The 26,383-nt window shown below is 33.9% G+C and overlaps 3 protein-coding genes across 3 annotated transcripts; 2 read left to right on the forward strand and 1 right to left on the reverse strand.

Annotated features, from left to right (window-relative positions):
• Positions 1–8,205: 8,205 nt before the first annotated feature.
• Positions 8,206–9,072, forward strand: LOC114187544 (protein DMP4-like). Its single transcript, XM_028075818.1, has one exon. It carries the CDS (start codon positions 8,269–8,271, stop codon positions 8,887–8,889), a length of 621 nt encoding a protein of 206 aa, XP_027931619.1. The 5' UTR covers positions 8,206–8,268; the 3' UTR covers positions 8,890–9,072.
• A 3,081-nt stretch (positions 9,073–12,153) lies between these two features.
• LOC114187087 (homeobox-DDT domain protein RLT1) lies at positions 12,154–22,955 on the forward strand. Its single transcript, XM_028075216.1, has 18 exons — positions 12,154–13,022; positions 13,118–13,537; positions 14,303–14,382; positions 15,921–16,334; positions 16,448–16,537; positions 16,660–16,824; positions 16,931–17,153; positions 17,230–17,330; positions 17,659–17,745; positions 17,850–18,002; positions 18,103–18,258; positions 18,460–18,669; positions 18,745–19,416; positions 19,494–20,042; positions 20,420–21,043; positions 21,161–21,265; positions 21,352–21,615; positions 21,897–22,955. Exons 1-18 carry the CDS (start codon positions 12,851–12,853, stop codon positions 22,665–22,667), a joined length of 5,256 nt encoding a protein of 1,751 aa, XP_027931017.1. The 5' UTR covers positions 12,154–12,850; the 3' UTR covers positions 22,668–22,955.
• Positions 22,956–23,151: 196 nt separating this feature from the next.
• LOC114187088 (dnaJ homolog subfamily B member 4-like) lies at positions 23,152–25,794 on the reverse strand. The gene is made up of 3 exons (XM_028075217.1): positions 25,429–25,794; positions 24,520–24,965; positions 23,152–23,745 (listed from the first exon to the last, which is right to left on the reverse strand). The coding sequence occupies exons 1-3, from the start codon at positions 25,585–25,587 to the stop codon at positions 23,337–23,339; spliced, it is 1,014 nt and encodes a 337-aa protein (XP_027931018.1). The 5' UTR covers positions 25,588–25,794; the 3' UTR covers positions 23,152–23,336.
• Between the last annotated feature and the right edge of the window lie 589 nt (positions 25,795–26,383).

Consider the following 26,383-nt stretch of genomic DNA (forward strand, 5'->3'; position numbering starts at 1 on the left):
TTCATCATAATAACTTACTTTATGTAAGAAAAGTATATGACTATATAAACGAGTGAATTATAATATCCTAATTTAGCCATCATCAATTTAAACTTTAGACATTGAATAATCAAATATGTAATTAAGAATATGTTTTTATGATTAAAAAAATTTACAAATAAAAAAAATGATCATTTAAAATGATAAAGTTATATATATATATATATATATATATATATATATATATATATATATATATATATTATTTTTTTCATTTCTCTAAACGTGTCTTCTATAAACTTAAGAAATCTTTAACTTTTCTTTATGAGACAAATTTTCTCCTTTTTTTCGTTTACAATACATGATTTACAAGGTAATATATTGTAGGTTAGTACGAGTTAATTAAAGTTTGTATGTAAGCATATTTGTCTTTTTCACAATATTTTAGTTTCATAATTTTTTATGTATAAGTGGAGTTGTGGTGTGATCTAATGTAAAACGATTGACATCTTTTTGCTCTAGTTTTTTCTTCGTGGTAACATGTTTTATTTTTTCAATCAGGTGTTCTAAGAGAAATTTAGAGTATCCCTCAGAAGTAATTATTTAAAAATAAGTAATTTTAAGATAAAGAAAATATAGTAATTTATTATTATGACATTTTAGTAGTTTAAATGACAATTTAAGCATTTAAGTTAGGAGATATATTATCTTTTCCTATATATATATTATACAAAATACGTATAAATAAGAAAAGATGAATTCAAATGCTTCCAAAAAGGTGCTAAAGGAAAAGAAAACAGTGAAAAGGGTGAATGTGTATAGTAATGCGTGATGTAAAGATTTTACCACACAACTTTCAACAAAGAAAAACAGCTGCATGTATTTGCCAAAAAAGAGTTGCGAAAGAAAGAGCATGAATTAATTATTCACTCCTCCTTTATTTTAACTTTATGAACAAAATACACAATAATAGTGTAAATTAATAATCTAGGTCGTGGTCCAGGCTAATTAAGTGGACTATTAAAGCACTTTGTTGTCGTCCATGACGACTTAATAAAATCTGCTTTTATAACAAAATCAGAAATAGAAAACATAGTAACAGGTTTCTCATCTTGTTTTGTTTGTCGGATGCAAAAGAAATGAGTGGTCCAAGAAACACAAACCCATCTAAATATTTTCCTGATCCCAAGATGTCACACACTCTCACTACCATCATCCATTAAGAAAACAACAATTATGAGACACTTTAAAGGCAAAACCTTTTAGAAGAGTACAGCGCAGCCAGGTTCACATTGAAAGATATACGGTGGAGCCCCAGGGGAAAATCTGTGGGGCCTATAACTAAAGCTTTTACAAACTTTGAGGCATGCTCATGACACTGCTTCATTATATTAAGCTACACAAAGTTACAAAAGCCTAGTATAGTAGTAAAAGGTAATGGTTCCAACACATTTGAACCTGTTCCAGTCACATACATTATTGTCGTCTTATATTTCAACTCTACTATGCCACTATTTTCCCACTATTTTTTCTTCTGTCGAATAGTGGTACTTTGTAACCACTGTGGGGAATTCTTTTTCCCCATTTTGGTGTGCCTTTCTCTTCTTTTGGTACGAAACCTCTTGTTGCCAACTCCTGTGCATGATTAGTGAATTAAAGAAGATTTGGAGAAGATGTTTGTTCCTTTTATCTGCATTGTTTAACATACGACACATGTTTAAAGCATTCTTTTGTAGAATATATAAGTACAATGTTAGCTGTGGATATATGTTCCAAGCATGATCTCTGTGTGTGCTGGTTTGAAAATAAATGATATTCAGGTAAAGAAAAAGATGCATATTGCATATTCTGTAAACCGCCCCTACCACTTATAAAACCGAAAGGTTACGCCATCAAAATTGAACTCACACCAACCCTCAATCACTTAAGTTTATGCTTCCTTTTCATTAGTCATGATTCCTTCGCATATCAAGCATCAATCAATTAGGACTATTTTTGACAAAGTGTGAAATGAAGAAAACAATTTTAATTGCCTGATTGGAATTTGCTGCACATTCGAAGACGGGCTCAGAGTTGGCCGGTGAAGGGATATATATGGGGAAAAATGAGTTATAAGTTTGTACTATATCAAATTTTATATAAGTTTAATTAATATGTAAGTGTCTTCTAATTTTAAGTATTTTTTATAAATTTCTCTTAAAAAAATCATATAATGAATGATTAAAACTTTCATATTTTAACTGAGTTTTTATTGTTTAATTTTTTATTGATGTAATCTTACTTGTTTCTACGTGATATGATATATAAAAACATTTGTACAAACCGTGTATGTAAAAATATTATATAGAGATAACATAATTTGATTTTTTTCTTCTCATATATAATATATATATATATATATATATATATATATATATATATATATATTAACCTTTTTAATTTTATATTAATGAAAGAGATGTGAAATCTGTCCAAAGTGGTGGTGGTGTCGTTGCCATTTTTGATGTCAAAGTGATGGGTGAGTGTCAGGGTCATGCAGTGGTTCATAACGGAACTGCTTGCCTAGTATAAAATTCTAGGGTTTGGTTTGTATATTATTGTACATTTCTCATCTCTTGTAATGTTGTGTCACGTGATTTTGTTTAGTTGTTTAGGGATAATGAGAAATGAATGGAAAGAAATCTCTCACCATCACCTCCATTCATTATAGCATTAGCATATAGAATGGTGGTTTGCGACTTAGATAGAAGGATAAAGTAGAACTGATAGGAATAAGAATAAGATAAATGATTGGTTTGGTTTCGATTGATTTGTACTTATGTTATGAACTTTAAGAGAAATGAAATATTTTTATCCTCGTATAAATGAAGAGATTATAAAAGAAAAACAACTCAACATCTATATGATAATCTCACTTTACTTTTCCTTTCCTGAAAACATAATCTCACTTTTTTTTTTCTTTTTCTTTCTGTTCCTCAAATTCTTTTACTCCCTCTTCTCAAACCAATCTTAAGGGAAAAAAATCTGATCTTACATTAATCAAAATTTGAATCATTAAATATGATAGCATTGGCCTAAACATAGGAATATAGGGACACCCCAGAAAACGATAACAATGGCAGGCCTGTAGGTTTTCCCGAGCGATGGAGTATAACCTGACATTAATGCTCTTTGGATTGGGGTTGGCTGGTGTGGTAGGCCAAGAAATAATGGGTAATAGGCCTTTTAAGGAAATCTGTTTAAATAAAGGAAAAATGTATAAAAATAAGTAAAAAAAAATATAGTAGATTTAATTTACATGATGTAAAGGAAATAATTAATAATATAATAAAGTATAAAACTAACTTTTACGTCATTTTAATAAAAGTGAGCATGAATTAAATTTAAATTTTATTAATTATAAAATAAGCAATATATAAAACTGAAATAAGATTTAATTTTTGATGTTGATCATACTCCAACAAAATATATGGATTTAAAGATAAATTAATTTTTCAATATAATTTATATTTTTATATATTTTTAGTTTATTTTGTTAATATTTATTTAAAAAAAAAAACTAATGACAAATTAATATTTGATTGAATTTAACTTTATTTCAATTAAAGTCAAACTAAATAGAATGACTAAAAATTTTAAGATCAATGTAAATCCAAATTGAAAAAAACAATGTTATTTATTTTGATACATGCGTGTATATATATATATATATATTACTCAACTTTATATTTTTATCGAATTGGATCCAATCCAATTTCCAACAGCATCTTTAATAGATCTTAATATATGTAAGAAATTAAAAAAGAATGTCTTTTTTCTCTTTGTATTGGTCACTCGAAAAAATATCGCTTATCGTATCGATCACTTTTTCTCTTTGAATTATCTCTTTCCTATCCGAAATTACTATTTTGGACAGAGTATTAGAAGTGGTAGTGATAATTTTACGAGAAAATTATATCACGAATCTATTTTTTTATTTCTTATTTTTTGATACGACTTAGTATAGATTATATATATATATTTTTTTTAAAAGATAGTGGTACATTAATATTAATGATCACTACTAAATCACGTTAAAAAAAAATTAAGAATGAGATTAAAAAAAATGAAAACCATAAATTATTGTCCAATTTTATGAAAGAAACTGGAATAAGTGACAATATCCAAAGAAAGAAAAGTGAATGACCCACATTATTACGTCAAAAAATAAAGGATAACAGTAAAAAAAAAATTGAAAATCATAAAATCATTGTCAAATTTTATGACGGGAACTTGAATAAGTGACAACGTCCGAAGATGGTGAATTGAGTGGTGGAGGGATACCCGAGGCATGTGTCTGGTTCCTTGCGAACTGCAACTATGTATCGTATCCATCCCCTCACATGTGTCTGGAAACTCTACACTACAAAACAAAACCATGTTGTTGGAACTTTTCATGAAATGCCACAGCCCAAGGTTTACTGTCTTACTTATTTCAGTATATAAAAGAAAATTCAAACAAAGTTAGAAATGGAAGGCCTTCAAAGTGTTATGGGATTGATTCCTTCTCCTTCATGTCATTTCTTTTTGACATATACACCCAATATCAGTAGTGGGGTCCCCACGTTTTGGACAACTTCACAACATTATAATGCAGTGCTGTTCTGTACACCCTTCTTACTCAAACTCACTACTGCATACACTGCTATCATTCAGTACACTAAAAAGGTCTCAAAGCACAGCATGTGAACTTGCATTTTCCTCACTATATTTTCTTACTCAAAATTGCTTTCTGTGAGGTACATGAAAGACAAAAACAAAACTAATTTCTCGCAAGAGGTTGATATCATCAATCGTCATAAGCAATGCTCACTTTCACTCTGCACTCCATGCACCATTATCATGGATTATTATGAATGTGGATATGTTAGCCCCACCAGTATCCTAAAATTGAGGGAAAAAGGTCGTAAACAAATCGATTAGTGGTAGAACCGATTTAACGAAAAGTTGTGTGTGTCAATTATTAGGGATGGGAAAAGATTTTGCCCTCATGATTTCGATGGCCTATTGCTCTATCAACATACTTGTTTGCGCTGAAGACCTAGTTGTTTCTTTATTTCTGGTCTGTGGCGTAAAAGAGTGGTGAACTTTCACTGTCCATGCAACTCATCATCACTTTCTCTGCCTCTCTCTCTTTATGAATAAAAGAATTCAAGTTATTGAAACGTGGCTTATAAAGTGCTTCATCTTTATCAGAGTGATTTACATGCTAGTTCCTTATTCCCTGTGATTCAAATCAGTGTTTACTGCTGTTATTGACTCAGTTATCACATGGGTCCACTTCGGCTCATGAGTTTCATAATCTTCAAGACATAAAAAATTATAAATAATTTTAGAGTAGTTTTTAAGGATTGTAATAATGATGATAATTGTCCATCTTTCATCAACCAGCCACCAAAAATAAATAAAGTACAAATTCTATTTCGTGGAAAAAGAAGATATAGTGTTGGTTAATTCTGAGAAATTCACATGACTTTGGATGATAATTAACGTTGCTTTCAAATGAATCTCAATTCTTATATATTGCAGAAAACCTAGTCACAGTCCACTTGGATTAACGTACTTTCTTATGTTAGGCACTGATTAATGAAACAAATGCTTTAGTTGCTTAATTGACTTTTTTTTTTCTTATGAATTTTTACCATATAATAAAAAAGTTGCAGGTGGGGTAGCTGCGTCAACCATATAAAGTTAATCTGTCTAGGCAAAAAAAGTTAATGGAAGTAGTTTTAAAATAGTGCTATATTTATCATAAAATTTAATTTATAATATATTCCTAATCACTCCAACCATTAGCGTCATAATGTAATCTGGTATGATTCAGGGTTTTAAAAATGTTCATGATTATTAATAGCGTGATAACAAATTAATCTCGAACGTCCAAGCGGAACATTGAATTTTTATTGACTTGCTGCGTACTAGAATTTACGACAAAAACTGATTGAACTTTGAAGTGCGACTAATTTTGTTTTATGATAGGAATTTTAGAAATAATAGAATTTATTATGATAAACACACCTTAGATGACTATTGGCAGAAACTAAACCTACCTAAGTTCAGGACAAAAACACTACTATTTGGTATAAACCTACACGTTAGCCTTCCTTTGGGTAGTTGGGATTTTTAAAATGTGTATTTAAAATACAACGTGTTTGATTAAAACGAAGTTAAACTCATTTTAGACTCAGTTTTAAATTAAAAAAAAATGAATTCTAATTTGTAGTTTCTAAATAAAAATATTGATTACTAGTATTTGTCAGCTTTTCGTAAAAATTAATGATAGTAAATGGCTGACATTTAAAAAAAAATCGTACTTTCTATCATACGAGTTTACGAACCTATGTCTGATGAAGTTCCATATAAGACCAATCTATTTTATAAAACCTTGTCACATTCTAATAAACTAAAATGTTAACTAAATAAAATTTATACAAGTCATTTACTTCAAGTACTTTTATATATTAATATCATTTTTAATACTATTGTTATTGTAATTATACTAATTAACAATCAATTAAAATTATTAGTGTGTGTCAAATGAATTATGTATCAAATGATTATCGTATAATAAGGTTAGGGTTATCGGTACAAATTCAGAAATGAACCTTCACCTTTGGGGGTTACACTAGAACTTACCAGGGATTAAAGACCGTGGGCCTTACTATTTACAAATAGGGACTTTACTCGCTGCATATCATAATTACTAACTGCACCTGTAATTTTAAATTTAAAGTAGTGACTTTGATATTACCAATTCTGTAATTTGTTTAGAAGAAGATTTTGAAACATATAAGATATTTACTAGCGCGAGTTTTTGGAATAATTTTTTTAAAACATGTAGATGTTTATATTAGATGTATTTTAAGAATTAAGTTTTTGAAACAAATTTTTCAACACACTTGTTTTACGCTCTTTTCTTCGTGTTCTTTTTTTTTTCTTCCTCTTCTTTTCCTTTTTTTCTCTTAGTGAGTCTAATTAGTGTTAGAGTTTAATAGTGAGTGAGGGGCTTGGTCCCCCTAATTTTTTTTTATTATATACAAAGAAATAGGTAAATGTAAATATATTTTAAAATTTTAGTTTATTTTATATATTTGTATACCCAAAACAAATTACCATACCAAAAAATTTCCTTTAAATTTGCCACTGGGCTACCGGCAGTTGGAGGTGAACAGAGAAGAAGACATAATGATAGTCGTAGCGGCAACGACGTGACGCAGCCAGAAGAATATTTTAGTCTTTTCAGTAGTAGTAGGAGGTGCCGGTAGTAATCCTGGGGGTGCAGTAAAAGAAAGACTAAAGGAGTTCAACAAAGCCAATTTTCTTTGGTGGACCTTTACATGGGGTGCAGTAATGGATTCTTCTCCATTTCACTGAAATGAATATCTTTTAGAAAAAAATTATTTTTACACCGTCTTTAATTTTGACTTACATTTGACATCAAATTTAATAATAAAATATTATATTAATATTCTAAAAATAAATATTATAATAGTTTTTTAAATATTAAATGGAAGTTAGAGAAAATCGGACGGTGTCAAAGTATTACTGTCCTATTTTTTATTAAAGAAGAAAAACGTATTATTAATTCGACAATATATGAATCAAATTTCTATCTTTTCAGTTCGGAGAAAGCTACCAACAGGGTATAGAAAATTACTAGGAAATCAGTAAGAGTAGCTATTGGAAGAGGAAAAAAAAAGTGAGAGTAGAAGATTTCTTTCTTGCAAGATTAAACTGTCTTTTTAAGCATTTGTTTTCTGAGTTAATGATTATGCAAGGTAAAAATAAACAGAATCATTTTATTGATTAATGATTATTAATTGAGTCTTAACGATTGAAAAGAAGACAATGCAAACGATGTGTCGGTATAATGTACCGTGTAAGTGTTTGATTGTAGAAGTACATGAATTGTGGGAAGAGATTGCAACTAACGTGTAACTCAGGGAAGTGTGCAGTGAGCCTTTTAAGAAGATCCCATGAAACAATAATCTTATCCTACTTTTCATTTCTACAAAGGTTGTATTAATAAGCATCAGTTATTTCTAACTAACTCTCTCACAGGAATCTCGGGAAAGCTGCTTTATCAAGTTTAGTTTGTGTTCCTTGCAAGTAATCACAAACCTTTCTTCCCTTCCTTCACTTTCCCTCCCTTTAGCGCCACTCAAATATGCTGAGCTATATAGATAAACACCATTTCACAGAGGTGACCAAAGCACAAACATCAGACGCTGCTAAAAGGTTCAACAAGCGATGGACATCAAAATAGAAAGTGAGAAGGATGAAGAAAGGGTGGCACTGCTGAGAGATAGTGAGGTGCCAGAAGCAGAGAGGAACCTCATTCAGAAAGCCATTAGTCAGACATTTCAGAGCACTGCTCATTTGGCCAACCTTTTACCAACTGGCACAGTTCTTGCTTTCCAACTTCTGTCTCCGATCTTCACAAACCTTGGCAACTGTGACTCTGTCAGCAAGGCCATGACTGCTGCACTTGTATCTCTCTGTGCTGCTTCCTGCTTCCTGTTATGTTTAACTGATAGCTTCAGAGACAACAAGGGGAACATCTGCTATGGGTTTGCCACCCGCAGGGGCTTGTGGGTCATTGATGGATCAACCACTCTTCCACCTCAACTTGCTGCAAAATATTGCCTCAAGTTCATAGATATCGTGCATGCAGTGATGTCAGTTTTGGTGTTTGCAGCAATTGCGTTGTTTGATCAAAATGTGGTGAATTGCTTCTTTCCCGCACCCTCAACTCAGATACAGGAAATCCTCACGGCATTGCCAGTGGGAATTGGCGTTTTGGGCAGCATGTTCTTTGTTGCGTTTCCTACACAGAGGCATGGAATTGGATTCCCCCTTTCAACAAATTAATGATCTTTTATGTTTACTATCAACTTTGTCACCCATCTCTATAGTTTAATTGGATGGATTAGACCTTGTTTCTGGAACAAATTACTTAAATTCAGTCCACATTCATTGTTTAAATCTTGTATTATTCCATTGGTTAGAACTTATAAGCACTGTCTTGAATACAAAAGCAAAATTTTACGCCAAGTTGGTTTTCCTTTTGATCAAGAATAGATCCTTCGGATAACTGTTCAATGAATTGAATCCTACCTTGAAGAAATGCAACACAACAATGTGATTTCACTCCTGAATATCAAACACTTTGTAGCAATTTCCATTCTAGAGTAATGTCTTCAATCAAGTCTCAATTATCCTTTCCACATCTAAAACACATAATCCCTTCTTTTTATTCTTTGGATCAGTGGTGTTACGGATCATATTTACTCATCTTTAACTTATTTTATATTATATCATAGAAAATTAACCTTATGCATGTAAAATTACCATATGGAAACAAGATGTCACTTTATATTCTAAAACTATTTCCTGAAGTCAAACCTATGTCATAGTGTTCTATACATTCATTGTTTCTCTTTTAATATTCTTTCAACAGCAAAGTTTAATAATTACAAAACTGGTATTAACCCTGATATGCATGCAAAATGTTTGATCTCAACTATGATGGGTGAAAAAAAGTGTTTAAAATTATCATAATTTGCGTTGTATGCTATACATTCATATGTGTATTATACAACTATGCAAAGTGAAAATCTGTTTTACGAATAAAGTACATAATATAACCCTTGGAAATAAAAAAACGAAAAGTAAAACTCCTCGTATGCACTGGCTATTATTTGTTTTAGAATAAAGACAAAACCTTACTCTTTATAAAGGTTTAATTAGTCGGGTGATACCTACTTTCATTCAAATGTGTTAGTTTGGTATCCGCTTTTAAAAAAATGTCAATTAAATCCTAACTCTTGAAAAGATGCCTCAATTAGGTCATTTTCAGCAAAAAATTATTAACATCGTTAAGGATATTGATATTTAAAATGACTTACAAAATTAAGTATTGATATTTATATTAAAATTTAGTAGTAAAAGTGATGAATTAAATTAATGACTTTAGTCATTTTTGTCTAGAAGGGACTTATTTAAGATACTTTTTCAAAAGTTAAGACTAGATTGACACATTTTTAAAAGCGGGTACCAAACTGACACATATAAACAAAAGTGGGTACCATCCGACTAATTAAACCCATTTAGATAACCATGGAATGACTATGAAATTTATCAAATCATTTTATATTTAGTGATGTCTGTATGTAGGTGTACCTCATTTGCATGAATGTTGAAAATGTAAAAGAAATTTAAGTACTTGAATCATTAAACATTTATTATGTAGTTAAACGAATCAATAGTTATATTAAAGAAACTGTAAACTACATAAGTTATTGTCATATACTAGATATAATTTGTTTAATTCATTTAGCTGTCAAATGAATGAATTACTATAATTTATTATGTCTGACATATAGTCATGATTATAACCATAACTATAAATTATCAATCCCCAAATAAATTCACTTTTAATCTCATCATTTTGTGAATATGTAATTTTGATTTGCATAACATACATACAAACATATTAATTATCCTATCTGCAATTATTACTACAATTCCACTTATTAATAAGTTTTTTTTTATCTGTTGTACTTTTTACAATTTGATTTCTATTTAACTCTTATTTTAAAAATTTAAGATAAATTTAATTAGATTATATATGTATTTATTATACTGCAGAGATGAAGATGATAAAATAGAGAATTTTATAAATATTTTAATAAAGTTAATAAAATTTATTAGTTTCCTCAGTATGAACATTCTTAATATTAAAGGACCAACACTATATTTAAATTCAGCTTTTCTAGACTATTTATTTTGCTTTAGACTTTGTTAATATTTTTTGAATTGATCTATTGACATGTCATTTTCTGTTTGGTAAGGTTTATTTTAAATGTTTAGAGTAGAAGCATGTACGGGAGACTAAACTGTTACAGACAAATTTGGATTTTCTGGTTTTTATGCTGTTCTTCTACTACTGTATTTTTATAATACATTAATTATTATTAATTTTAACGTTTTAAAATATATTAAAAAAATATTTAAAATATTAACGTAATGTTCAACAGAACTACATAAAAAAAAATCGAGAATTTGGACTCCTCGAAAACTCTTGGAAGATAATTTTCCGGTATAGTAAAATTAACTCTTCCAGAAAGAGTTCTTTTCCTTTTTCACAAACAAATTTAAACTTAAGATTCTTCCTAAAGAGAACCACACATGTACCGATAAAACAATCACATGTTGGTTATTTGGTAAGATTAAGGATGTCGTTTATTTTTTACCAATATGATTATCAAAATCAAAAAGGAAATCTTTTTCACTAACCACTAATTGCAAGGTTTTGACTTGATCGGCCACATTAATAATCATCGTCAAACTTTTGTTAGTTGAACCCTTTTCTGCCTTTGACCATTAGTTTCTGTTTTTTTTTTTCTTTTATGAATTTCTTTGACCATTAGTTGAATATTCCCATTTATATCACGTATAGACATTAATCAATTCAACAAATTTCAAGAATTTAGAAAGAGTCCTCCACACACCAACCAATACTAAAAAAATCTAATTTTGAACTGCAAACTATTCAATGTTGTAGAAGTACACACATTCGGAAACTGTATCTGATTGTTTACTTAAACTACTATTTTAGGTTAAAGATTAAACTTTCTGTAAATGATCTTTTTTTTTCATTTTCATGTAAGAAAAAAATGGTTTTTATTTTGGTCAATGGAAGAGAACAGAGTTTGACGAGTGCAGAATCTTGATCTCTGACTCTGAGGCCCAAAAACACTGGAAGTCCAAAAAGAAGCCCAACTCAATGATGTGTGGTAGCCACAGGAACCAGAACGGGCCCCACAAAAACACAAACCTAGAACATCGATTCGATCATAGCACCCCGAAGATACCGAATCACCAAAACTGAGCCTTGGAAATCATCTTTGTAAAGAACCAATCCAACGCACCACCTTCAACAAAAACACATTCAGTAATTCTTCTCTCTCCAATTCCCTCAGGCACTTAACCAATTGAATTGACCAAAGTTACATTACATCCCAAACTAAAGTAATATGAAAAAAAAAAGGAAAACAAAGGCAAAAGAAAATTCAACGAGAGAAAAATCAAAGCCGAGACGAGAAAGAAGCTCAGAATAAAAAGTTCATCGAATTAAAACAACGTGGGGGAGAGAAAGTGATGCACACAAACACACGCAGTGAGAGAAACATCTGATTTTGGTTAATAAAAAAAACACGAAATTTAGAAACTTAAACAAAAGAGAAAAAAAGGACACCCTTCTTTCTTCGGGTTTGGTTTTGTTTTTTAGCTGGCCCTCCTGTTTGACACGAGCATCAGATTATGATCCTAATTGTAATTAATAATTACAAGAAATTATTATGAAAGGTGGCAGAGGAGTTATAGTAGTCAAGAAGAGGAACTGTTGTTGTTTGGTTATTATTTTTGCTTTCGGATTATCACCCTTTTTATTAATATTGCTTTATTATTGTTTTGGATTTTGTTCTTTTATTCTTCATCTTCATTGTTCTATCTTTTCAATCTCTTATTACACGCTGCTTTTCTTTTTATCTTTTCAATTTAAATTATCGTGTTGCCATTTATTTATTTTTCATCAAAGGATAATAATTCTGTGCCTTTCCATTCCTTGACTATCACGGAATTTTTGATTTCCAAAGAGAAAAAGAGATGACAAAAATAAATAAAAACAAAGAAACACTAAAATCGATTCCATTCAGTTGCCCTAATTATTTTTTCCCTTTCCTCTCTGTGCTGCGTGGTTGTGTTTCTTTTGGTGGCTTCGTTGTGGATTCTTAGGGTTTGAAGGGGAAAAGTGGTTCGATCTCGATCCATGGAGGCGGAGGCAGAGAACAACGAGGTGAAGAGGGAAGAAAACAGCAATGACAACAACAACAACAATGAAAGTAACAGCAAATTTGGAAATTCGAGTGAGGGTCAGAGCAAGCCCAAGCGCCAAATGAAGACGCCGTTTCAGCTTGAAACGCTCGAGAAAGCTTATGCTGGTTTGTGGTTGTTAAGCTTTTTTTTTTTTTTCTTGTTCAATTTATAGGTTTATTGTTCACTGATTTTTTATTTTTATTTTTGTACTTTTGGTCAGTGGAGAATTACCCGTCCGAGATGATGAGAGCAGAGTTGTCTGAGAAGTTGGGGTTGTCGGATCGGCAGTTGCAGATGTGGTTCTGTCACCGGCGGTTGAAGGACAAGAAGGACTTGCCGTTGAAAAAGCCGCGTAAGGCTGCGGCGTTAACTGATTCTCCGGTTGAGGAGCCCAAGCTAGCTTCTGAAGTGGGTGCTGAATACGGATCCGGGTCGGGTTCAGGGTCCAGTCCGTTTACCCGTTCGGAGTTGAGGAATGTGGTGCCTAGGGGGGGTTACTATGAGTCGCCACAGACTATAATGGAGCTTAGAGCAATTGCTTGTGTGGAGGCTCAGTTGGGGGAGCCTTTGAGGGAAGATGGACCTATTCTTGGAGTCGAGTTTGATCCCTTGCCACCAGATGCATTTGGGGCACCCTTAGGTATGGTCTTTGGTTCTTTGACTAGGTGGATGTTTGTGTATTTGGGTTGAATTTAGTGACCGCTATCAATGTATAATAGTGTGTTTTCTTTTTAACTCCTGTTTATATTTATTTATTTATTTTTTATTTTTTATTTTTTTAAATTATTGGGGTTTTATGGGATATGCAATTCAACCGTTTACCGAACTAGCCTTCTATGCTTTGTTTACTGACTTTTCTTTGTATGTTAGTACATAGGTTTGATGATATTGATGTGAACTACGGAGTTTCAATTTTTTATATGTATGTGGCTTTTATTTTGTGAAGCGGTAATGGGATCAACTAGTGTCTAGGGTGTTCAGTTTAAGTGTATCATCAGAAAGGGGTGTAAGGTTCTTATTTTGATTTTGTTGTCATCCTTCTGGCTGTTTTTCAACCTTAAAGAATTTTAAAAAGCATTACTTTTATGTTATAAGTTGCTGATGATCAATGAATGAACTCTCATTTTAATCTGATAAGTATCTGTTGATCATTCTAGTTGATAAATTTGCTTAATCTCCGCTTTAGTTGCTATATTTGTGGTACACCTTTCACATTGGACTATACGGAGATGAATGTTTCCAAATTTTGGGACCAATGTGAAGTTTTGCTAAGGCGACTAGAAGGACTAATGCATGCAATAATTTAAGATACTGAAGTGAGGGTTTACTTGATGAATAATTGTTTGTTATGGGTGCATGTGCCTTGATTGGCTACTTATAGTTCTAGTATTTTCTTTTGGTGCAGCTGTTACAGATCCTCAAAAGCGGCCTAGTCTTGCCTATGACAATAAAATGTATGAAAGACATGATGTTAGGACAAATAAGGTTGGTTTTCGTTATGCTGTAACTTTCTAGTGTTTTTGTCTGTTAAATTATGGTAGGGCACAGAATATTCAGAAAAGGAAGCAACTGTATATTACCCCTGGAGTTGACTGAAAATCGAAGTTCACTTCAAGCTTATTTGTCATCATCCAGAGTTCAAGACTCTCAAATAACAGCATTGCTCTAAAATGATACAGTCCGTTCAACACCCTATTATCCTCCTTCGGGTGGCAAACTTGGCACCTTAGTATTCTTCCTAACTTCCTCTCAGTTTATCTTTTTTCTGGCTTCTGTAATAAACCTTCCAGATCATTGGTTTCATTGGACTTGAATCCAACAATCAGTTCTTGTCCTTTTCATATCAATGATTGGGCTTAAGCCCAAAATTCAGTATCCCATCAAATCAGTCTTGTATTGAGCTCTGGGTTATTAATCATGTGTAATCTTTGCGTGGAGTGGCCATTTCGAAGTGTGTTTGTTTTTATGGTCATGGCATCCAAATTGTGGTTCTGTTGCACACAACAGTGGTGCAATCTTGATGGGGGATGAAACCCAATGTTGCTCGTGCTCTAGTATGTAAGTGACATTTAGCGTTGGTCAGACCTAGAAAGGTAAAACCCTAGTTCCCCCTTTCATCTCTGCCATAGATCACTGCATCTCAGGCCACTGCCAATGAAGTCCAGCCTTCTTTCTCTTCTGAAAAGAGTCGCCATGTCTGTTCTCTGTTAGTCTGTTTACTTATCTGTACCTAGTGTTACTTTTTGTTAACTTGTGTTATTTACTTGCATTTTTTGTTTAAGATCTATGAATTTTTTAGACAATTCTTAATATGCCATTAAATTTGGCAATTTTTGGAGCATTTTATAGTTAACTATGTACAGTACATAGTATTGATTATATATGTAAATATATATTTATAAAAATTTTAAATAGCTTTCATCCTGCTATGCTCTATCCTAGAGCATTTTTGGTGTAAGTTCCCACTGCTGTCTGAAGTTGATAACTATGATTGAGGTGCATGTTAAAAGAAAACCCTTTTTTAATCGTGATTGTGTGATTTAGTTATCAAGATTGGCACATTTTTTAATTTTTTTCCTTCATGTCTGTATATAATGGTATTCTTTTATTTAGGATTTAGGGTATTCTTTTTTTGCTGCACTATTTGGTATTTAGTTTTTCACCGTTTCTCCTAAGGCATAGTGGTACTATCAGCTTGAATTGTGATATCAGGCATATTAGTACTTTAGCCTCTATCGTTTATTTGGATTTTATTTGTCTGAAAGAATAAATAAATTTAATGCACATGTGTTGTTACGCATTCCCTTTGTATGCTGCTGTTTATTTTTTAATTTAGTCAGGGGTATATTTATTTAAATGCTTTCATTCACAATGTTTTTTAATGCTCTTAATAGTCTTTCCTCAGTTTACTTATGTTTGAGAAAAAATGGCTTTTATCTTTTCATATTTTGATCATATTTATTGTCAACTCTTTCTCTTTGTTGTTAATATGATATTTGGGTTTTAAATGGAATCCGTTACAGGCAATAGCAAGGACATTCCATGAATATCCCTTTCTTCCAAGCCAGTCTGGCATTAGAGCTGATGTTTTTGGACAACTAAACCTGCCCCATTTACATGAACCAATGGAGGGTCCGGCAAGAACTCCTTTTCCCCTTGGAAATGAACAACCTAGAATTCATGCTCCTCAAAGTCATTCTTCTCGTGTTCGTCTTTTGTCTCAACCACAGGACAAGCAAGTGATTCCCTATCCATCTCCCCCTCGAGAAAATGATGTTGTACCCAAAAGGGAACCTCACATAAACATAACTAATACTGGAATGAACTCCCACTATACTACTGATCACCCAATTGTTGGACAAGAAATTCCATATGCTTTACCTGGTGGGCAAGTATCCCATAATGATGCAGTATTGAGGATGGAGAGGAAACGGAAGGTATTACTTGAATTTTGTAATTTTTGTCAAGTATTTTTTGTCATTTTCCTTGGCTATGTTAAAACAATATTACTTGCGAAGGATGATCTATATTTTTGACGTTGTTTATGTAGATTGATGAAGCCAGAGTTGCAAAGGAAGTTGAAGCTTATGAAATGAGGATGCGGAAAGAGCTTGAGAAACAAGATAACCTCAGACGAAAGGTTTTAATGTTTTATTAAAACGGCTGTTTTGCTAGCCACCTACCTTGCCACGGTACATGTTATAGATCTTAAAAGACATGCCCTTCTCTTTAGCTAACCCTCTATTCCCCTCTCCCTTTCAGAGTGAAGAGAGATTGAAGAAGGAAATGGAAAGGCAAGATCGTGAGAGAAGGAAGGAAGAAGAGAGGTTGTTGCGTGAGAAACAGCGAGAAGAGGAAAGATCAAAACGTGAGCAAAGGCGGGAAATGGAGCGTAGGGAAAAGTTTTTGTTGAAAGAACATTTGAGAGTAATTTTTTAAACCCTATTGGTTATAATCCATTGGCAAATATTCAAACAATCTGGATTTTTAATGTACATTGCTCCTTTTTCTTGCTGTCTTTTGTAAAAAAAAGGCTGAGAAAAGGAGGCAAAAAGAAGAGATCCGCAAAGAGAAGGAGGAAGAGAGGAGGAAAGCTGCACTTGAGAAGGCAAATGCTCGGAGAATAGCTAAAGAATCTATGGAGCTTATTGAGGATGAACAACTGGAATTGATGGAGTTGGCTGCTGCAAGCAAAGGGCTTTCCTCTATTATTCATATTGATCTTGATACTTTGCAGAACCTTGAATCATTTAGGGGTGAGCAATTATCATGATGTTGCTCTTTATAATGTTACATAATTAGGTTCTATTACTAATTCTTGCTGAACTGCAGATTCATTGTGTGTATTTCCCCCCAAAAGTGTAAAGCTGAGAAAACCATTTGCTATCCAACCCTGGAGCAACTCAGAACAGAATGTTGGCAACCTTCTCATGGTATGTTTGTATTCCTCTCTTTCACCATTATATGAAAGTGTATGTTAATTTTGCTGTGAACCAGTTAATTCTGGCTCTGGTGCTCTGCCCAAACGGGGAAGAGGAATTTTACTCTTTCTCAGTTTCTGACATTGGTTTATATTAGTCCATGATTTGAAATGTTTGATTAAATTTGTTCATCTACCTGTATATGATAGTGAAGGTTATTTATGTTCAGATCTTATATGTAATTCTGAGATAATTCATATTGTTCTTTATTGTTCTTAAGCTTAAAATTGAGGATTCCGAATTTAAGGTTTGAAAGTTGTGTTCTACTCCTCTATTTCAGGTTTGGAGATTCTTGATTACTTTTGCTGATGTTCTTGATTTATGGCCTTTTACTCTTGATGAGTTTGTACAGGCATTTCATGACTATGTGAGTAAATTTGACCTTTGTTATTGATTTTGTACTGCAGATGAACTGAATTTTGTGCACTTCTTGCTTATTATGTGTGTTCCGTTCAAACCATTTGATTGCAGGATTCTAGATTGTTGGGCGAGATACATGTGGCTCTTCTCAAGGTGATAATAAAGGACATTGAAGATGTTGCTAGGACACCTTCTACAGGATTGGGGATGAATCAAAACGGAGCTGCTAATCCTGGAGGTGGCCATCCAGAGATCGTGGAAGGAGTAAGTTGAAATATATCTTAAATTTTATTTTTCCTTTTGAGACATACTAGTTTGGCCTGAGACTGTTGACTCAGACGAATTCGTCTTCATTATGGTTTAGGCATATGCATGGGGCTTTGACATACGAAATTGGCAGAAGAACTTGAATCAGTTGACATGGCCAGAAATTTTCCGACAGTTAGCACTGTCTGCAGGATTAGGACCGCATCTGAAGAAAAGAAGTATTGCATGGTCATATGCAATTGATAAAGACGAGGTTCACTTTCTTTATTTGCGTATAAATATTTAGATCAAGATCTTATGTTAAATGGATGCTGCGACATTGTAGTGCCCATAGGCTGAAACATTTGTGTTATCATTTCAGCTCACGGAGCATTCGTTTTTTTTCAATTGTTTTAGGCAATGGATTTATGTCTTTACTCTGATTAAGTGGTTCAAAATGTATTTGTTATTCCAGGGAAAAAGTTGTGTAGATATCATTTCTACACTTCGTAATGGTTCAGCAGCTGAAAGTGCTGTGGCCAAAATGCAAGAGAGAGGTCTATTAGCTCCCCGAAGATCAAGGCACCGGTTAACTCCTGGAACAGTTAAATTTGCAGCATTTCATGTTCTCTCATTGGAGGGTAGCAAGGGCTTGACAGTACTGGAGCTTGCAGAAAAAATTCAGGTGAAATGCCTATCTTCTTAGCAGTTGCTCTTTCTAAAATTGTCAAATTTGTCCTTATGTTTCTTTTCTTTTCAGAAATCTGGTCTTCGAGACCTAACGACCAGCAAGACTCCTGAAGCATCAATTTCTGTTGCTTTGACAAGAGACACTAAATTGTTTGAAAGAATAGCTCCATCAACATATTGTGTACGAGATGCATTCAGAAAAGATCCTGCTGATGCTGATTCCATTCTTTCAGAAGCAAGAAAGAAAATTCAGATATTTGAAAATGGGTTTCTAGCTGGTGAAGATGCTGATGATGTTGAAAGAGAAGAGGAGTCAGAAAGTGATGAAGTTGATGAGGATCCTGAAGATGATGATTTAGTGAATCCTTTGAGTGCAAACCAAAATTCTGAACAGTATGATGACACAAACATTTGCTCATCAAATGGAAAAGAAAATTTGGGTCACAACATAGATCTTATTCAAAATGAGTTTGATACAGATTTACCCTGTCTTCCTAAGAATGGTTCAACGGGTGCTGATTGTCCCAGTTCTGTCACTAGACCTGTTGCTTGTGGAGATTTAAATGCTGGGAATCTTGATCAAGATAATATGGAAATTGATGAAAGCATATCTGGAGAGTCCTGGATTCTAGGACTTGCAGAAGGAGAATATTCTGATCTCAGCGTAGAGGAGCGTCTAAATGCTCTTGTTGCTTTGGTTGGTGTGGCAAATGAAGGAAATTCAATCCGTGTTGTCCTTGAGGTAATATCTTTTCTGTCTAAAGTGTTCTCTAAGTTTATTTTTCTATAGTTTTAAAGTTGACATGATGAGTTTTTTAGGATCGACTGGAATCAGCAAATGCTCTGAAGAAACAAATGTGGGCAGATGCACAGATTGATAAAGTTCGTCTGAAAGATGATAATATTAGTAAATTAGACTTTCCATCTCTTACTGGAAATAAAGTTGAAACACAATACACATATCCAGCTGCGGAGGGACACCAAAGCCCAATAATGCTTGACATTAATATTAACGATAATGAAGCATCACCCAGCACTGCAGAGAACCAAAAGGGAGCTCCTGTTGCACTAAGCATGCCTATGGAGAAGTCCTCATCAATTCAAGATTTTGTCATTGGTACTGGTGCAGACATCCCTCAGACTCAAGTACCTGCACAATATTCCAAAAGGTCACGTTCACAGTTGAAATCTTATTTTGCCCACTTAGCGGAGGAGATGTATGTCTACAGGTCGTTACCCCTTGGCCAAGATCGCAGACGTAATCGATATTGGCAGTTTGTTGCATCTGCATCTAGCAGTGATCCTGGTTCTGGCAGGATTTTTGTTGAATGTCATGATGGCAAGTGGTGGCTCATTGATTCTGAAGAGGTATCTTGGGTTAACTGTAGTTTCCTCGAGATGATCTCTGCTTTGCTGATAAACTAAATTGTAAATTGATTTTGACATGTTTATTATATCCCATTGCATGCTTTTAATGGCATGTATGTTAGGACTTAGGACACAGCAAGTCTTCTTTTAGATATCGAACAAGACATACCCTCAGCCTTTGAAATTTAAACATTTGCTTGCCTGTTGTTTTATTCATGGTAATTATTTTGTATGTCTTTTATGTAAGTTTCGTTTTTCGTTATTATTTAAATGTGCGATTAATTTAAATCTTCAGGGGCCAAATTTGTTGAAAATATGTTGCCTTTATTATGCTTTGTTTTAGTTACCATGTTATTTATTCTACTGTTAAAATGCAGGCCTTTGATTCTCTTTTGACATCATTGGATTCACGTGGGCTCAGGGAATCTCATTTGCGCTTAATGTTGCAAAAGATTGAGAATTCCTTTAAAGAAAACGTTCGTAAGAGGAATGCAGATTGTGCCAAAAATGGAAGCAAAGGCGAAGTTTCTATTAAAGTTGAAGCTAGTGAACCATTTTCCATCCCTGACCCCAATGCTGGATCTGACAGTCCTAGCAGTATCCTCCATAACTTGAACACTGATACATCTGAAGTTTCATCGTCCTTCAAAATTGAGCTTGGGAAAAGTGAAAGTGAGAAGAAAGCTGCCTTGAGAAGGTATCATGATTTTCAGAAGTGGTTGTGGAAAGAATGCTCTAATTCATCAGTTTTATGTGCAATGAAATATGGGATAAAGAGATGCAAACCTCAGATGGACATTTGTGATATCTGTCTCGATCTTTATTTTGTTGAAGACTCCCATTGCAGTTCCTGCCACCGGACCTTTTCCTCAAATAATGGATTTAATTTTTCTAAGCATGCATTTCAATGTCGAGACAAATTATCCAAAGATAATTGTATTTTGGAATACTCTCTTCCCTTGCGGACAAGATTGCTTAAGTTCCTGTTGGCTTGTATGGAGGTGAGTTAATGGTAACTCTGCTTTCACCTGGAACCCTGTTTTCTATTAAATTTTAGTCTGTTATTTTGTCCTGTTAGTTTGACTTTGAGGAGTACATTGTACTTTTTATGTTTACAGGTATCTGTTCTATCTGAAGCATTTGGAACAAATTGGACCGATGATATTAGGAAGCACTGGGGTGTAAAGTTGAGCAAATCATCTTCTGTTGAGGAACTTATACAGGTTCCCTTTCAATTCTTAAAGTTCTAGCTTCTGTAGATCTGATATGCCTACTCAGACATGTATGAATTAATCAATTCATTCTGCAGATATTGACCCTATTTGAGAAAGCACTACGGCGAGATTTTCTGTCATCTAACTTCTCTACAACAGATGAATTGTTGGGATCAAGCAGTATGTTAGAATGTTCTGGGCCGGCTTCAACTGATCCTGAATCTGTTCCTGTCCTTCCATGGGTTCCACTAACAACTGCTGCTTTGTCTCTCAGACTTTTTGAGATTGATTCATCCATCAGCTATGTAAAGCCCGAAAGACTAGAGCCTTCTGAGGAAAAAGAAGCAAGAGAATACATAGTGAGTCTCAATTTTTCCTTTATAGTGTATTGCTTTTAGTCTTATGTGACAGGATTAATGTTATCATGAAATTTTTTCTATGCATAAGCTCTGCCGCAGCTTTTCATTTTAATCTGAACTGAGGCTGAGCTAATGTCCGACAGACTAGAAACAGATTGGGTGTCAAGTTCGCCTGAATTTATGTTCCTTTTTGTCATATTTCCTGTGTCTGGTTCTTTTTATCTGTAAATTTTTCATGATATTGTGATGACAAATTAACATTTAACTTACTTTTTTTGCAGAGGTTTCCATCAAGATATACTCACTTGAAATCTAATAGGGAGGTTGAACCAGCAGAATTCGACCATGATGAATTCACTAAAGATAAATCTGTTCCTAAGAAAATTGTACGAAGTGGCAATAAACGTAGTCGAGGGACTAATGAACAAGGACGGGGCAAAAAACTGGCTAAAAGAGTGTACAATTCCAAACGAGATGGTGGTCGGAAGAATGCTAAGGTCACTGTCAATCTAAGTCACAAACTAAAACAGCAGGCACGAGGAACACAAGGACAAGGTGCTGGGCGAGGTCGCCGAACGGTAAGAAAGCGGAGAGTGGGAAAGCGAGCTGTTGAAGATTTGTTGCTGGGCCATACAACAGCCAACCATAGCTCCAAGATTGATAGAGAACCACTGAAAAACTTGGATGAGGAATGGGATAGAGAAAAGGCAAGTCCCATGACTCCAGTGCACATTGGGGTTGCTGCTGACAATAGTAATAGTGCCGAAGAGGTAGAATCTGATTATGACCATGCTCAAGCTGTGGAATATGATCAAGGAAACTGGGAGGTAGGTTTTAACGGCGTTCCCCCCAACAGATGGAGTAGGGATTTGGTTGGAATGAGTGACGAAGATGTGGATGCTTCTGAAGACGACAATGACAATGGCATTGAAGAGAATGAAGATGAGGATTCAGAAGCGGATGTTATGAGTGAGGGTTCAGATGGGATGGGAAATAGGGTAGTAAACGTTGGAGGCTCATACTCAGCTTTGTCTGAAGATTCTTCAGATTAGAACATCGGATTTTAATTTCTCAATGAAGGGGATTCGCACCTGAAGGCTGCGTTACATTTTTTATATTGCAGCTTTACAAACACCTGACCTCCAAGTCGTGTCATGGCTTTGATGAGTTTATGGTAGGGTAGATTTAGTGTATATTATCCATGCAAAATGGAGCCTTGTATTTTAAAAGTCTTGTAGCAGAGGGCATAGTAGTAGCCAACCTCATTTTGTTTTTGTAATTTTTTTCTCCCCTCTTTGTAATAGATACTCATTAATTAATAAATTTTTATTATATCTTATTGTTTGGTCTATTTTGAACTGAAATGATTATGTACTCCGAAATATGAAGAAATTAAAAATCAAATCTAAAGTATATCAATCATTTGAGCAGTTACTTAATCATGTGGTGTTTTAATACACCACACGGGGTCTAATCCGCACACCTTATTTCTTAATGATTTTTCCATGCCACACAGTTGAACTACTCAGCCACCCATAATTAAAAAAAAATATTATACTTAATATGCCGATCGTTAATTACGTGGATGACATTATTGACGCACTTCAAAAACTTCATCAGTCACATACCATCTAAATGAAGAGGGAAAAACAGAAGGGAAAAATGTGAACACCAAAGACTACTATTATTATACACTAGATACTCTCTGCCACAGTTGGCACTCAGGCACCGACTACGTCTGGGATTTCGATGTTGAATTTGATCCTAAGGTTACCCTTCTTTGAAGGATCTTTGGAAATTGGCATGCCTTCTCCGGTGACTACTTCTTCGTAATCTGGATCAGTGGCGTTGTTTATGGCGATGTTCAGACCCCTGCCATCCAGAGTTGTAAGTTGGATGGTGTAGCCTGGTAGAGCTTCAGCTTCTGTAGGTGATATCTTTTGTGTCACAACCAAATCATTACCAACCCTTGTAAATATACTGTGAGGTTTCTCATCAATTATAAACACAAGATCAGCTGCAATAATATTTGGCTGCTCATTTCCTTTCTCTGGGAAAGTGATTTTGGTTCCCTTCTTCCATCCCGGTTGGATTTCAATGTTCAATATTTCCTCCACAGGAAAAACTCTCCTGCAAACATAAATGTATTATATCAATGTGACTGTGCTTATATAGACAGATGCAAGTGAAAGAATAAGCTTTTGTTTCTAATCATTGAGAAAAATTTGCAGAGCTCAAACAGAAGAAAGGGTAGCTGAGAGAGTCGGGTATGCACCCTTTGCACAGTTGAGTGATAAATTAAAAGTCAACATCACTGACCACCTATTACTTTCATGCATATCTTCAACATTTAAGTGTGTTTAGGAATTTGATAGTGGCAGCCTCATCCTGAAATTCCAACCTGAAAAGTGTTGCCAAATGGGTATGGACTTGACCAAAATTGGGTCAGGAGATTATAAAGCAGGTCAAGCCAAGCTTGGCAAGACCTTGACCTCACTTAGCTATTTCCATTCCTATATTTCTCCCAATTAATATTCAATCAATCACACTTCGGAACCAACAATGAGTAATGGCACAAATGCAATGACCATATCAAGATTGTAGCAAATCCTTATCCAACCACAAGAACTCATTGACCCAAAAAAGAAGAAGGGAAAAGTTAACAGATTGCTAAATTTGCAGCACCAACTGATACCTCCGACGCAATTATATAAAAAGAGAGGGACATACAACAAATCAAGACATCTAACAGACAACCATCTAAAGTCGCAATCACATTTTTTTTGGCTTAGATAAAAATGTCAAAAAGATACAACAGAACTCATTCTGTTGAAGACATATATATTAAGAGAAGGCTCAAGTACAAATTGGTGTAAATTGAAATAACAGGCAAAGAACACTTACCCGCTAGCATGTGCAATTTCTCTAGAGATTTTCATCTTTCTGGTACTCCCCTTGTAGAGTTCCTCAAGGCTGCAAAGCAGTGTATTTTGGATGGGAGAAGCCTTGCGGCGTGGAGCTTCATTCATTGGCCTCCCTTCTCTGAACATGTCATTGCCAAACATTCCACCAAAAGACCTTGATACCCACGATCCTCCCCTCATGCCTCTGCCACCACACCCAAATCCCCTTCCCATCCCCATTCCCCCAAATGGGTTTGAACTCCCAAACACTTCTGCAAAAATGTTGTTTGCATTTCTGGGATTGAACCTAAATGGTTGTGGGCCATCCCCGGTTCGGAAGAAGGAAGCCATACCAGCCATACCTTCATCCCGTGTTGGCATTCCACCTTTAAGCCCACCTTCTCCATACATATCATAAACCTCTCTCTTCTGAGGATCACTCAGAACCTGCATCAAACAACATAACCAAACCGATATACCGATTCATATTCATTTCACAGTTTGCACTGCCTCCAACGAAGAGTAGACTCGAGGAGAGAGATGAATAATTGAAACAAACATAAGGATTTGCGTAAAAGCATGAAAGAAAATACAGCTCAGGTGATCGATCAACCATCACCGATTGAAAAATACAACAAAATAAGAAAAAAAGATTGAATCATGACCAAGTTAGAAACAAATGAACAATAACTGAAGTCAAACTAGGAACAGTGTCATCGAAATACAGTTAAAGTATGACCGAGGTTTAAGCGTAAAATCAAGGTCAAGGTTTGTGAATGATCAAGGAACTGAAGGAGGAAAAATACAATTAACCAAGACAGAATAGTAATGACTCAAATCAAACATAGGATCTAAATCTAACATCTTTAGCACACCGACACAGCAAATCAAGGACCAGTGATGATGTTACCTCGTAGGCTTCAGATATCTGTTTGAATCTAATCTCAGCCTCCTTTTTATTGGTTGGGTTCTTATCGGGGTGCCACTTCATTGCAAGCTTTCTGTAGGCTTTCTTCAATTCTTCCTCTGAGACATTCTTGTCAACCTCCAAAATCCTATAGTAGTCCATCCCCTCTGATTCACTTCCTCTTTTCCACTCTTCTCTTTCTTCAGCCGCAACCTATGATGATCAACAATTCTTAAACTGTGCAAAATTTTGAGGTCAGTAATCAAATGTTTGTTTTTTTGACTTTTGATCAATATATCAATATATGTCAACCCGGTTCAAAATTTGTTTTCTGTTTTTATTTTCTTATGAAACTGATTTAATCATATCTTATGCCTTTATGTTCGTTTATATCTGATTTTTATAATATATCTCCGTCCGAGATACACGACCCGAAAAGATATCTTGAGATTGATTTACAATATTATATTTGGGATAGAGAAGAGAGATGAGTGTACAATAATGCACCAAAAGGATAAAACTGTAATAAGGGTTTTAGATAATGAATTGTTATATAAGGTGGAGTGAATATTTTAATACGACCAAAATACATATATAACCCTATCAATTTGTAACTGAATAGGAGAAAAATAAAAATAAACATATTATATTTTTTTTACAAACTAATATAAATATTAAATTATATATATCATTCTGTTTTTTGTTAACTCAGTTAAATAGTTTTTATATTTTATACAAATTTGTAATGAGGTGAAAATTTTTAAGTTTATACTGTAATTTTAATTTTACATTTTTATATGTATTTTAATCCTTGATATACATGTTTACATATTAGTAGGTACGCTGGTTTTGAATGTGACTAGATTACACTCATCTTTTTTACTTTTTTTATTTATAAATGTATAAATCAATCTTTTTTTCTCATATTAGTTTATGGTTTTATGAAATTGTATATCAT

This window comes from Vigna unguiculata, chromosome 6 (assembly GCF_004118075.2).
Source record: "Vigna unguiculata cultivar IT97K-499-35 chromosome 6, ASM411807v1, whole genome shotgun sequence".
In the NCBI taxonomy this organism is placed as follows: domain Eukaryota; kingdom Viridiplantae; phylum Streptophyta; class Magnoliopsida; order Fabales; family Fabaceae; genus Vigna; species Vigna unguiculata.